We start from the raw sequence: 13,861 nt of genomic DNA, 5'->3' as shown, positions 1-13,861 counted from the left end.
TCGTATAATCTGATACTTTAACATATATTGTTGAACCGTTATGTACGTATTGACATCAAAGTACTTTTGAAATTAAACTTGTACAACAAACAAACATTGTTATGATAAAGCGACCTGTACCCTACAATGAATGTACACATGATATACATTGAATCGGAGAATCGTTTATGACGTAACAAAATTGAATCATATTTCTCATCAATAATATTGTTTATACAGCTGGGAATATATATTTTATTTATATATATATATATATATAACTTATTCCTATGTTCTTTTCATATTATCTTGACTCATTAAAACCATGAAAAACAGTCAAAATTAATGTCTTGGCATTTTACCCTTAAATCATTAAGAAGTGTGACTGGAACTGGTCATTCCCGACACTAGAAGTTGAGAACGGTTTTATGACTCAAATGAGTCCCGACCTTTTAGACTGAGAAAGGCGCGTTATGTAGCGAACTAATGAATTCTTCTATAGAAAATATACGTTCTTAAAATTGTCCAGGGCTATAATTGAACTGTGAAATACATTCAATAGTATCGGTAAATTGGCGAAGAAAAACAAATTAGCGGTTCGTCATATCAGGCAACATTGTACACCTCGGACAATGGGGTAACACCCACCGTAACTGTGAAATGCGGAGCAATTTGGTTAGTCACGCCCCTCAAACCACTCCTGGGCCAATCAATAGAGCTTCTCTATTTAATTATCCGAGTCACATGACCTGCGGCATCACCCGGTACAATCGTATAAATGTCATGTTACGTCTGGGTAAAATCACATTATCTATGTTTAAGACTTTCAGAAGAATCGGACATCTGAAGTAAAGCCATACTTATAATCATACTTGGACACAAAGCAGGGAGGGATTCCTTGGTGCTGGACATTGCCTGGTCATTACGTGGTCATCGGTGTTGGACACACAGTACCTAGACTACGTACGGTTGTGATGGTTTGTGTGACATATTTATTATGACATTTTTCATTGTGTATGGTTAATAGACTGTGAATTGATGATGAAATTTGTATTTGTTTAATTAAATACTGTCACAAACATAAACACCATCTCCTGACAACAGAAATCGGACAGGCGTTTGGAAATTATTCCAATATGAACACCACTGCTTACTCTCCATACCAGTTCTCCCACGGATTCTGGCCCTTCTCCGGGTGTAATGTGAAACCTTTGGAGCTCCCGATTCATCCAGCATTTATACATACTCCATATCCGAACTTTAATACGCAATGCGGAAACCCGGACGTGTCGCCGGGCACGATAGTCCGGAATAAATCCGACTCGTTTACTATAGACGCTATCCTGAGTCGTGATAGAGTGGATGAGATCCAACATTCTCCGGACGGAAAATCTGGACAATACTCTCCGGAAAATCGCCACGTAAATAAAGACAGTTCATCAACGTCTCGGAGACACGCGCGACTCCATGAAAACTCTCATCCGTATAGGTCACCGAACGACAGAAATGTAGCAACCTCAACATCGAATCCGATCAAGAAACAGTCGAGCAGCAATCCGGGTAAAGGTAAGAACCATACATGATGTCCCTTATAATCTTAAATATTCATTCAGTTTAATACAGATTGAAACCGTGTAAGGCTATTCTGCATTACGAATTCGTCGTTATTGAATGTCGCAACACAACGAAAACAGAATTAATTCTACTAGATTTCACTATTTAACGATATCTTCAAATAAATGATAACACGAAATGAAACGCAGCGAAAATTCCGGAAAATGCGGATTAGAATAATTTGTAAATGTAGATCCCTGATTTAAGGAAATTATTAATTAGATAAAGATCTCGAGATTCTAATGATACACGTTTTCTTTGAATTTTTAAACATTGTTTTTAAAGAGATAATATAGTTCGAATAATTATTTATATATTAATGTATTTAGTTATCTTATCTTTTTTAATCCCTCAATGGATTATTCTAAATTGATTTCTTCACACTATAAATGTAACTATTATATTAATAAATTTGTACTTAATACAACGCCAATTATTAATGTTATACGTATATTTAGAAACTAACGATATTCTATCTATTTAAACCCCAAATATTTCTTATACTGAACCAGCACCTTGTGTGTTGAGGGGTTATTACGAAACTTGGTTTATAACGGATTTGGATCATCAAATCTGGCCATTTCACGGTGAAACAAAACACGGCAATAGGAACAAGTCTGATTACCCCGCCATAATATATGTAACAGTTAAACTTTAACTTTTTCCATCAATTTTTCATTCCCCCCCTTTTTTTTTTGTAATTTTACATATTCGCTTTTGTCATCAATGCTTATATATATTTTTTCATTTGAATTGGCTACATGTAAAATATTATTCAAGCGGATATCAAGCAATATCGAAAACGAGTAAGTCTAGGGCGAATTAACCTGTTGGCAGTAATTAATGGCAAGACCAATGTCCAGACGATTTTGTACCCATGCAAGACAGAGATTAAAAAAGAGATATCCATCATGTTTCTTGGTGACTTACATCTAAATGGCGATTTTCATTTAAATTTATAATATTTGTTTATGTTATAGCCAATATAATCAAGGATTTCTGTAAAACACTTATATACGATGTATATAAAATGTACAAACATTTAAATATAAGATAACATATATATCTGACACAATGGCTACATAGGACTCAAACTAGATTTCGAAATAAAATATTTAGTTCAAGCCATTTAGCAAGGAAAAACGACAAGTAACAATTGGTAGTAATATCAATCTTGACAGCCTTTGACATTGACCACAGAAAACGTGTTTAATTAATCTCCGCAAGTTGTAGTGCTTTAAGGACATATTAATTAATAATGTGTTTTTAACGAAATATCTAGTATTGAGAAAGCAAGGTCCGTTAAAATGATTTCGTTATTTTTTTATCATTATTTTGTAGATAAAATATACAGAACAACATAATATGATTAAATGAATAATTATGTTAAAATTTATTTATGGTTTTTGATATATTGTCTTCCGAGAAAGAAGGTTAGATATTAAGAATAACCATACGACGGCCTGTCAGAAACACTTTACATTACATTGACGGTTTGTGAGGGACTCGGTAGATAGTTCGGTCCAAAGACTGTGACGGACTTGTTAGAGTTTTCAGGCCAAAATGTTTGATGGATTCGGAAGAGTTTGGGCCAACGACTGTGACGGACGCGAAAGTTCTCGGTCCAAAGACTTTATTGAATTAATTCAATGGGCCCAAAGACAATGAAGGACTCTGTCAAGTTTGGGCCGGAGACTTTGCCGACTCTTCTCATCTCCAACCTAGAACTAGGATCACGTTTCTGAGCTGAGAAAGTGGCAACGGAATTAATTTAATGCAATCTGGTTAAAACACATATCTTCAATACGCTTACGAGTATTGAAGATATATATTTTAATCTGATTGAAGTTTTCTGTATACAAAAGATATATATGTATTAAAAAATGCTGCAGTTTTTCTTCAATAGTTCGTTCGATTGAAAAATGATGCCCAGATTTTTTCGTGTTCGAAATTTACCGCAGTTTTCACCAACATTAGATACAGTGATTGATGTTATTTCAGCACAGTAAATAAGTTATCTGACAGACATATATTTCACGAGTGTATTAGACAGGGTACACAACTATATCGGTGTAAAATATCACTGTATCTTTATCACTTAAGGAAGAAAAAATATCTATATGCACTTAAATTAGAAATGTAGCAAGTTTGAAAATGTTGTAGATAGATTTATATTTCATCCTGAAGTTTGTGTGATTTGGTTAATCGGGTTGAGTGTTGACAGTAAATTACATCCTAAAATATCTCTATTTTGTGTGGAAGAGTTGAACAATAGATAGACCAGGAATACAATTTATCGCAGTATATCTCTAGGCCAGTAATTACAGACCACATTGGCCCCCTGCGAGGACAAACAGATCAGAATAATTCGGGGACAACAGGCCATCAGCCCTTTCAGAACATAATACGTCATTTGTTAAGCGGGTGCTGTTTGGGCCACCCACCCTCCTTACACCGGAGAAGTGTCAATAACTATTTATTGTGTCGCAGACAGTGGCGAGGTTCTCGGCGGGGACCAGGGTATTTTTACTGAACTATACATGCGGGTTTATATTGGAGAAATCGAGATAGGAATGAAACATACAACATTGATAAAGCTATAATGCTACCAGCTAATGTCACGTCAAAAGTAAAATCAATTCGCATTATCGCTTATATGGAAAGACTAAAGCATGTATTGCGTCCGTGAATTGGCCAATGCCCCCATTGTGACCCCCAGTGCTTGCTCACTTTATTTGGTCTGAAATGAAATCGAGTGTCATTTAATTTCGGATTGAATTAATCAATTCTATAATTATTTGGAGATGTAAGACTCCGTAACAAACTTATTAGAGCACTACTTCTCAACGCGCAGGTGTGGGGTCCTGACCAGGTAAACTTTTCTTTATTAGTACACTCAGTTTATATGTGAATGGCGTAGGCGGAAGAATTTGTACACATGTAAATGAATTACGGACGGTCGTAATTGCAAAAATTAAATAAATAATAAAAGAAAAGACGGCAGAAATGAAATGAGATTAAACTGAAACCAAAATTGAGCTTAATTGTATCAAGGTGTTAAATGGCAAGGCACTGGATTATTGAATTTGACGGAAGCATGTCAACCCAGTGCTTAACCAGGGAGCCACACATATATACGTTCATGGCTTAATAAAATGCTATCGTGTTATATATCTTACAATTTCATTAGATATCTTAAAGAAGTTGTGTGATACTTATACATGTACTATTTAAATGATTTATATATCGCAATTTTGTTCAACTATATGCAAAAATGCCATATGTTGTTCTATATAAAATGTAAAGAATTCATTGTAAATAAATATCTATCTTTATTAATTCTGATTACTCGTTGCGCAAAAGAGTATTATAGAAGACATATCATAAAATATATGTTAACTGTTAATATCACGAGACTGAGTGCCAAAAATAGTTATTGTTAAGTGAAAGTTCCGGGTGTAACGTCATATCCGGTTGATAACCGCGTGGTGATTAAAAACAACGACCAAAACTATAATTTGATACATTTCATGTTCAGCACGTTTCGTAAATGATTGAAGTTTTTTAATTCCAATAATTCCACTTATTAACGCTTGTGTATATTGTATAGTCATACTATTGTAAACGACGAAGTTGACTCGAAATTTACATCCGATCAATAAACATTCATACATCTGTCAATACTGTAAAAAAAATCAATAGATATGCGTACATCCATAAATTTGAAAAATCTGTGTATAAACCCAACGTCTTTCGCTCAAACCAGAAAATACTCGCGTTTTTTCCCAAAAAAAAAATTATTGTTTTTTTTACTCCGTAAGCTATCTAATAAACATGTACATATGTAGTTTACAATATTTCCTATATAAAACTCTTTACAAGACGTATCTGTATATACAAAGAAAATTATGTGTCATTTGATTTAAAAAAAAAAAAAAAAACACCAGACGGTCGATAGAATGTATCTTAAAGAGTTGACAGTGATATGAGATAACTTATGTGCCGACATATTTTATCGAATGATAAAAGACTAGCTTGTCATAGTCAACCGAGACACATTAAAGTAGATTATTATTGAGAAAATGCCGGAAACTGTCAGAAGAGCGTATTGTAGGACTGAAAATATCTGTTTTAAAGTAGAAAGCGTAATGGTCTAATTGAACGTTTTTTGTGTGTGTATGTGTTTTTTTTTTTTTTTTTTTTTTTGCAGATTTAAAGCTATTCATATTTTAGTATCGATTTTCAAATCTGAGTTTTCAGTATTCTTAAATTAGATTGATGACGTCATATATCAGTTTATTATAAAATCATTCCACGGGGTTACAATGTTAAATAAAGATACCATTTCCTGTGTAAAATTCTCACGATGGTTAATCCAGGCCATGTACGTTTCACACGATATTCGTCCGTATTTTTTATGAACCCTTGATGATTCGACAGGTATACTTAACAGATGTTTTTTTGTGTTATCTAGTTTAAGTAAGTACGTGTGTACATTTCTCATGACTCTATTTAGCAGAATGACACAAGAAAACGTTATTTCGTATTCGGACCGTATAATTTTTACTTTATTTAACTCTATTATTTGTTGAAAAAATATAAAAGGATTTTATTTTCACGAGAAAAATCTTAAATAGCCTTTTTATCAATTCACGTTTATTACTGAAACATACTATACAGATACCAACGAGCTAAATACATGTTAGATAGGCGTGTTTGTTAGGTAAATAACAAACTTTACATTTATATCTATTACGAAAAGACAGCCCATGATTTTGTCATATCTACAAAAGAACATTGACACGAATGTCATTTAAGTACTTATAAAAAATACAAAGACGCTTATTCACAGACATCTGCGAATACTTTGAATTATAATTGTTGGCGAAAATATTGACAGAAAAGTTCCGGCGAAGGCACTTATTGCTTAAATGCCGGATAAAGCCCCCTCAATGGAAAGTAAACACGAAATACATATAATTATTTAACTACAGACCCGTAATTAGATTGTAATTATATTAAAATCCCACACTAACGTGTACTGAAAACTCTTTATGGAGCTTACCACATAATGATACATTCCGGATAATGCTGACCGGACACCAACGGGGTTCACTCTATTCCAAAACCCGGGATGAAAAATGCGTGTATTATTGAGATTTTTTATTCATATATGATCAATATATAACGATAATAGGCACTGAGTTTGTAATGAGGGACCTGTATAATTAGTTAGATCATAAAAACGCAATGGAAAGCAAATAGGCGTGGCTGGGCGTGGCTGGACCTTTAAAAAGTGTGGACGCAAAAGGCCTCGCTAATACATGTGACCCTTCAATTCTTTACACACGGTGAGGGTTTATTTGACGACTATATTGTCGATCTTTTTATCCCATGTTAGCAGACAGGATATAATAAAAATACAGTTTTTAACAAATGTGGTTTAAATGAATCTATAACAATGCAGTAACGAGGGATGTGATGACTATTGGAAAGCATGGTATTGTTCTGTCAGTCGATATTGTATGAGTGTACTTATTGTCACACCTTTTCATAGTCATTGTTTGTTTCAGTATAAACATTCACGCGGTTTATACATTAGGTGAATGTTTCAAAAAAGAGCAAATACTTACGTTTTAAATCGTGTCAAAATATTCAACCCATTATATCTCGCTGCAAAAATTTGTTTTGATGTGCGATATAATAGATATGTAATAAATAAACTGAAGGTTTAAAAAAACTAAACATACTTAATGAGTATTTGTTAATCGAAACCTTAATAAAAGAATTATCGTTTTTAAGCGGTGATTTTGCACTGACTGTTTTCGACACTATGCTAATTAACCAATTAACACGTTTTCACTATATGGCATTCTAAACGTATATTTCACTTTTTTTCACAGACAAAACAGATGCTACCTTAAAGGAGTCGAATCTAAAAACGGACTGGAAAACGGGAAAGGGCAAACGTATCCGAACCATATTTACACCGGACCAACTGGAGAGAATGGAGGCTGAGTTTGAGAAACAACAGTACATGGTCGGCACGGAACGGTGAGTGCGAAGAGCATAGGCAACGTTCACAACAAATACTGTTGTTTCATAACTGTTAGTTAAGAGTATTAATCTAAAGTGTTCTTTTTTTTGTTTTAGTGTTATGTTCTCAAAATTCCAGCTGATAGAAGTAAGTCGATCTATAATGTAACAAAACAATTATTGACTTTTGCTGAGGGCGACAACGATATGCTTAACTGTTAATAAGTTTGACTGTTAACTGATACTAAAGGCATGACACAACTTTTTTTGTAACCCTGAATAACCAATCATAATCAAATATAGACTATTTCAGAAGATTCTCGTATGATATATATCACCAAACCGTTCAAAAGCAGGTAGACTGTTACCATAGCAATTGCGATCAGAAAGACGCTTCATCACAGTCATTTGAATGCTTGGGCGCATGCAAATGTTCCAGGCCGGTTATCATTTAACTGATCAGATCAGATATTTTTCAATTTCGAACTTATTTGATTTTACTAATGGTTAACTTCATCTATTAAAATTTTGATAGAACAAATAATTACATGACAAACTTGAACTTAATGCTTTCCACACAAACTTAGCATTTCTTTGTTTGACAAATATTTACACTAAATCATAACATTATTAATAACCCTTCCATCTTACCCGTACAGGTACTATTTGGCGTGCTCGCTTAGTCTGACGGAAGCCCAGGTCAAGGTGTGGTTCCAGAATAGACGGATAAAATGGAGGAAGATGAACTTGGAAAAACAACAAGCTAAGTTAGCGTCCTTTGACTTATTTCGAGGAGTGGACGTTGAGACAGACTCAATCGCCAGCGACGATGATGACAACGGGCCTCCTCGGTAGTCAATGACCTACGCGAACTTTGACCTATGATACTTTCAAATAGTGGTACATTGATGATGACCTCTGACCCCTACAGATGGTTTGTAGTCGCCAGCAGCGACCTACCAAGGTTACCATGGCTACTATTGCCATGACTACTAGTTCGGCAATTAAATAGTCTAGCACCTTCAGCACAAAAAGGTGACCACACGGAAATACAAGTATTGTGTTGTAACATGACGTGTTGATGTTACATATACATTCATGTAAATATGAATCCATTGTAATAATCGTGACATTGATTAAGACAGTAGTGTACGTTATAATCAAGCAAGCGATCTCTACAGGACTCGCGTTCAAGTCCTCTACATGGTCTGGGATTTTGGGCTGGATTTGAATCTGTAATGAATACGTGTGTGTGTGTGTGTGTGTGTGTGTGCTTGAATGGAACTATGATGCGACTTCTTAATTACCGCATAGTGCTGCAAAATATGTAGAAAACTGTGAATGGTTGATGTTTATTTTGTAACAATTATCTGAACATATTGTAATTATATTTATAAAATGATTTATATTGTTGTTGTTTTGATTTTGTCGGTCTTCTCTCGCCGAACATTTCACACATCCGGGCAGCGTATGTTTACATGCTTGTTGTGTCAAGAATGTTTATCTACTAAACTTCCAGCTGTTTATGTAGTGTTTTGACCACCAATTGAATGGTTGCTTCCAGCGTTTGTCAACTAATTGACTATGATCCGGCAATGACGGAATTCCTTCATGACGTAGTCTCTATGTTGTAGTTACTTATGGCCATCATTTATCTACACGCAACATATTGAATAATTTCGGCACCAATAATTGACCGAGATATATCATCGTGCAAATCAGCCAACACTACACTACTTCAACATTAAATTTTATTTTGTAAAATGATTTCCTATCAGACTTAATACATGCTATAAAGATCTTCAGTATACACCAGACAGGGCGAGTTTAACATACAGTAGATGTAAGGAAGTCCTTCAGTATACACCAGACAGGGCGAGTTTAACATACAGTAGATGTAAGGAAGTCCTTCAGTATACACCAGACAGAACCAGTTTAACATACAGTAGATGTAAGGAAGTCCTTCAGTATACACCAGACAGGGCGAGTTTAACATACAGTAGATGTAAGGAAGTCCTTCAGTATACACCAGACAGGGCGAGTTTAACATACAGTAGATGTAAGGAAGTCCTTCAGTATACACCAGACAGGGCGAGTTTAACATACAGTAGATGTAAGGAAGTCCTTCAGTATACACCAGACACGGCGAGTTTAACATACAGTAGATGTAAGGAAGTCCTTCAGTATACACCAGACAGGACCAGTTTAACATACAGTAGATGTAAGGAAGTCCTTCAGTATACACCAGACAGGGCCAGTTTAACATACAGTAGATGTAAGGAAGTCCTTCAGTATACACCAGACAGGGCCAGTTTAACATACAGTAGATGTAAGGAAGTCCTTCAGTATACACCAGACAGGGCGAGTTTAACATACAGTAGGATGTAAGGAAGTCCTTCAGTATACACCAGACAGGGCCAGTTTAACATACAGTAGATGTAAGGAAGTCCTTCAGTATACACCAGACACGGCGAGTTTAACATACAGTAGATGTAAGGAAGTCCTTCAGTATACACCAGACAGGGCCAGTTTAACATAGTGTAAATGTAATGTTTTGTTTGTATGTCTGAAGTTATACTTTTTATTCATTTCAACAAATTTTATTGACATTCGATGGTATAAGTCAAAAGGATCGAATAAAAACCAAGCCTATATTAATTCTCTCCTTTGGTGGCAAGTGGGTGGTATACATATATACAATTAACATAATCACACCTTCTTGCTAGAGGATATAAATCTACTTTGATAGATCAGGAACTAGACAAAGTCAGGGTACTTGACAGAGCCATCCTTCTAGAATACAAAGTCAGAACTCCGACACAAAGTGTCCCTTGTGTTGTCACGTTTCATCCTAACTTGCCGTCAATTTCTTCCATTTTACATAATCATTGGCGGATCATTGAGTCGTCAGCTGCACTCAAACGGATCTTTCCAGAACCACCGTTATTGGCCTATCGTAGACCAAAAAATGTAAGAGATCTGGTGGTGAGCAGCAAATTACATTCATCTGCCTCTGTCGTTACAACAGGCTCCTTCAACACATGCAGCAAAAAAACGTGCAAATTGTGCCCATACACTGAGTCCACAGACACGTTTAAATGTGTAATAAACAACCGTGTTTATCACATTTTACAAACACTGACATGCACATCAGCCAATGTTGTATATCTCCTCTCCTGCAAAAAATGCAAAATGCAGTATGTTAGAGAAACCAGCACTAAGCTCAACATCAGAATCAACAATCACCGTTGCTCCATCAAGCAAAACAGACCAGACTTTCCTGTGGCAAGGCATTTCAATTTTCCTAGTCACAGTTGGAAGGATATGCAGGTGGTCGCCATTGATCACTGTCCTACCTGGAATGAAACGAAGCGTCGTTCCAGAGAAAGATACTGGATTACCAATCTCCAAACCTGCTACCCTCGGGGTATGTACGAACGTTAAAGACGTCTTCTGGATGTACTCTCCATCTGACCATTATATTTGACTATCCATGTAGTTAATTATTCAATTTGTTAAAATTTTCATAATCGCTGTACTTTTTGGGGTATCTGTTCATTGTTGCTCTTTGAGACTCACATTTAGTCGCCTCCCTCCATCATGCAACAGCATCTTGGTCCGAGTTGGCCCGAATCGTCTGTTTCCCGTAGCGTCCTGTAGGGACATTTCGGCATTCGTATTTCTTATATTTTCAGTCTTGATAAATATTTGTAGTAGTTTTTTCACACCACTCTCTATAATTCTAATGATCTAAAACATATTTTTCTAAAGTTTTTCAGACTTTGTACACGATATTTAATCAATCGCTGTAGAGACGATAATGCAACATTTTTTATATGAATGCAATGTCTTCCACTAGGAGTATTTAGGGACGAATCGTCTTTGAACTCTTCGGAATACTTTAACGTGCGGGGAAATTCAAAATATCTCTGCCGTTGGTCGCATAGCGTTCTAGTGTTGAACATGATGCAGTCACGCTAGTATCCGCCTTCGGCCCACGTTTGCCGAAGGGTTCATTGTGGTTTCTCCAGCTACTAAAACATTATTCTTATTGTATTTTATTGTATTTCCAGTACTTCTTATATATATTATGTGATTGTATTTGTAATTTTTTGTGTTTTGATAAAGGGGCGGATTGCCTCGAAAATTTAACAAATCTTATTGTTTACACTGTTTGAATTACTTCTTTGCCCCATATATACAATTAGATATATAAGTTTATTATGAAATGGAAAATTACGTGGAGAACTTACATTTAAGGGAGGTAACTCAAGCATAAACATTCACACATCTTTCATACATGTATACTTAGAATTTGATCATGAAATATTTAACATAAGCTATATCTACAAGAATCAGTTATTGACAGGCATTGACCAAAAGTCCATGTGCAAGTATGCACAGGTCGTGCCTGTCAAAACTCTAAGCAAACATAATATCATATATTAAAGTAAGATAATATTATAAATTGTCAGAAAAATTACTGTCAATCAAAATGTTTTTAACAGACTCCATACCTCACATATATATACAACAGACTTAACATACTCAACTGACGACACGTGTGACCAATTAGGATGGAGGGATCTTACAGGACATTTTGTGTGTATACTTAATGCATTTTTGAGTGCATAAAATTACTATATTATATTATATATACATGTTTCTGTATAAGACCTTCATGCCAGACTCTGTCAAATACTTTACTGACATCACAGAAGATAAACCTGAGCTCTTTTCCCTTGTCCATATTACTAGATATCTCATTATAAATAAACAACAATTGATTAACTGTGGAATCACCTGGTATAAAACCAGACTGTTGCTTTGTTAAGATAGAATTTTCAATTAAATAGTAAAAAAAAGATATTTAAATATATTTTTTTTCCCGTTATTTTACTAAACATGAAGTTATAGATATTGGCCTATAGTTTAAAACATCATTAGATGACCCACTTCCTTTATATATAGCATTTATATTTGATAGTTTCCAACTATATGGCAGTACTCCTGATTCTAGGATTTTGTTGAAAAGAAATACTAAGAGGTAAAATAAGAGAGTTACTCAGTTTTTTTTTCAATTTTAGGAACAATACTATCAGGGTTTATTTACATTGAGGATGCTAAGTTGGTCCATTACATCTTGCTCAGTGACGTGAATATTAGTTAAGGAGTGGGGAGCATATGGTTGTGCTGTATGTGGCAACACAAGATCATGTGATGATGTTGAAATATTAGTAAAGTGATTGTTGAGGAGCTCTGCTTGATCAATAGGATGACAGAAAAGTTGATCATCAGATTCATGAGGAGGAATCGATGTAGATTTATTTGAGAAGTTAGTAATAGACTTTGCTGTCTTCCACCACTTGTCTGAAGGGATTGTGTTCCATTTAAAGAGTTTTCAAGATTTCTAATATAATTCCCTTTTTGTTCACGAATTAGGTCGATCGTTTCATTCCATATAAATCTAAATCTTTCCCAAAAGTGGGGGTTATTTGTTAGACTGTAAACGTGGAAATTTACGCGAGGGGGAATTTACGTTAATTTAGCTGATCCCCTTTTGATCGCGAAAATTACCCCCGCGTGTATTATTTTAATATTAATTTGAGTATACTCGAACTACAAACGAAGGTGGGTCGATCGCGAAAATTACCCCCACGCGTATAGTTTACGTATCGAAATCGCGAAAATTACCCCCACGCGTATAGTTTACGTATCGAAATCGCGAAATTAACCACCCGCGAAAATAACAACGTATACAGTACGTTGTCTCATTTTCAGTCTGATAATGTTATTCATCCGAGGCTTGTCATTTGGACGTATGGTTATAATTTTAGAAGGAATGAAAATATTGACTTGCACAGTTATTGAATCAAGTATAAATGAGTTAAACGTGTTAGAGTCTTGATTTGATGAAATGTTCAACCAATCAATATTGAGGAGAGCATCATTTATACTGTCAAAGTCGGCCTCATCATATTTTAATAGTGGTTTTTTATAGCTTGCTTGTTTGAATAAAGTAAAAGAAATTTGAGCATGGACTGGAGCGTGGTCACTGCAAAATGGTGAAAGATACGCGAGAGTTTTTAATTAGGTTCAGATTATTAGTAAAGATTACATCAATGGACGTGGCACTATCAGGCGTTATTCTTGTAGGTTCACTAATAAGGCTAGATAAGTTATGTTTAATAAGTAGTCTTGACATGTGATCATTTAATGGAATATTCAACAT

The 13,861-nt window shown here is 35.1% G+C and overlaps 1 protein-coding gene across 1 annotated transcript; it reads left to right on the top strand.

Moving 5' to 3' along the window:
- The first annotated feature begins 784 nt into the window (after nucleotides 1–784).
- On the top strand, nucleotides 785–9,032 carry LOC117339856 (homeobox protein MOX-2-like). The gene is made up of 3 exons (XM_033901564.1): nucleotides 785–1,545; nucleotides 7,497–7,647; nucleotides 8,289–9,032. The coding sequence occupies exons 1-3, from the start codon at nucleotides 1,116–1,118 to the stop codon at nucleotides 8,482–8,484; spliced, it is 777 nt and encodes a 258-aa protein (XP_033757455.1). The 5' UTR covers nucleotides 785–1,115; the 3' UTR covers nucleotides 8,485–9,032.
- Nucleotides 9,033–13,861: the final 4,829 nt, after the last annotated feature.

This window comes from Pecten maximus, chromosome 12 (genome assembly GCF_902652985.1).
Source record: "Pecten maximus chromosome 12, xPecMax1.1, whole genome shotgun sequence".
In the NCBI taxonomy this organism is placed as follows: domain Eukaryota; kingdom Metazoa; phylum Mollusca; class Bivalvia; order Pectinida; family Pectinidae; genus Pecten; species Pecten maximus.
Note: the sequence above shows the minus strand (reverse complement) of the source record. Positions and strands in the feature narration are given on the sequence as shown.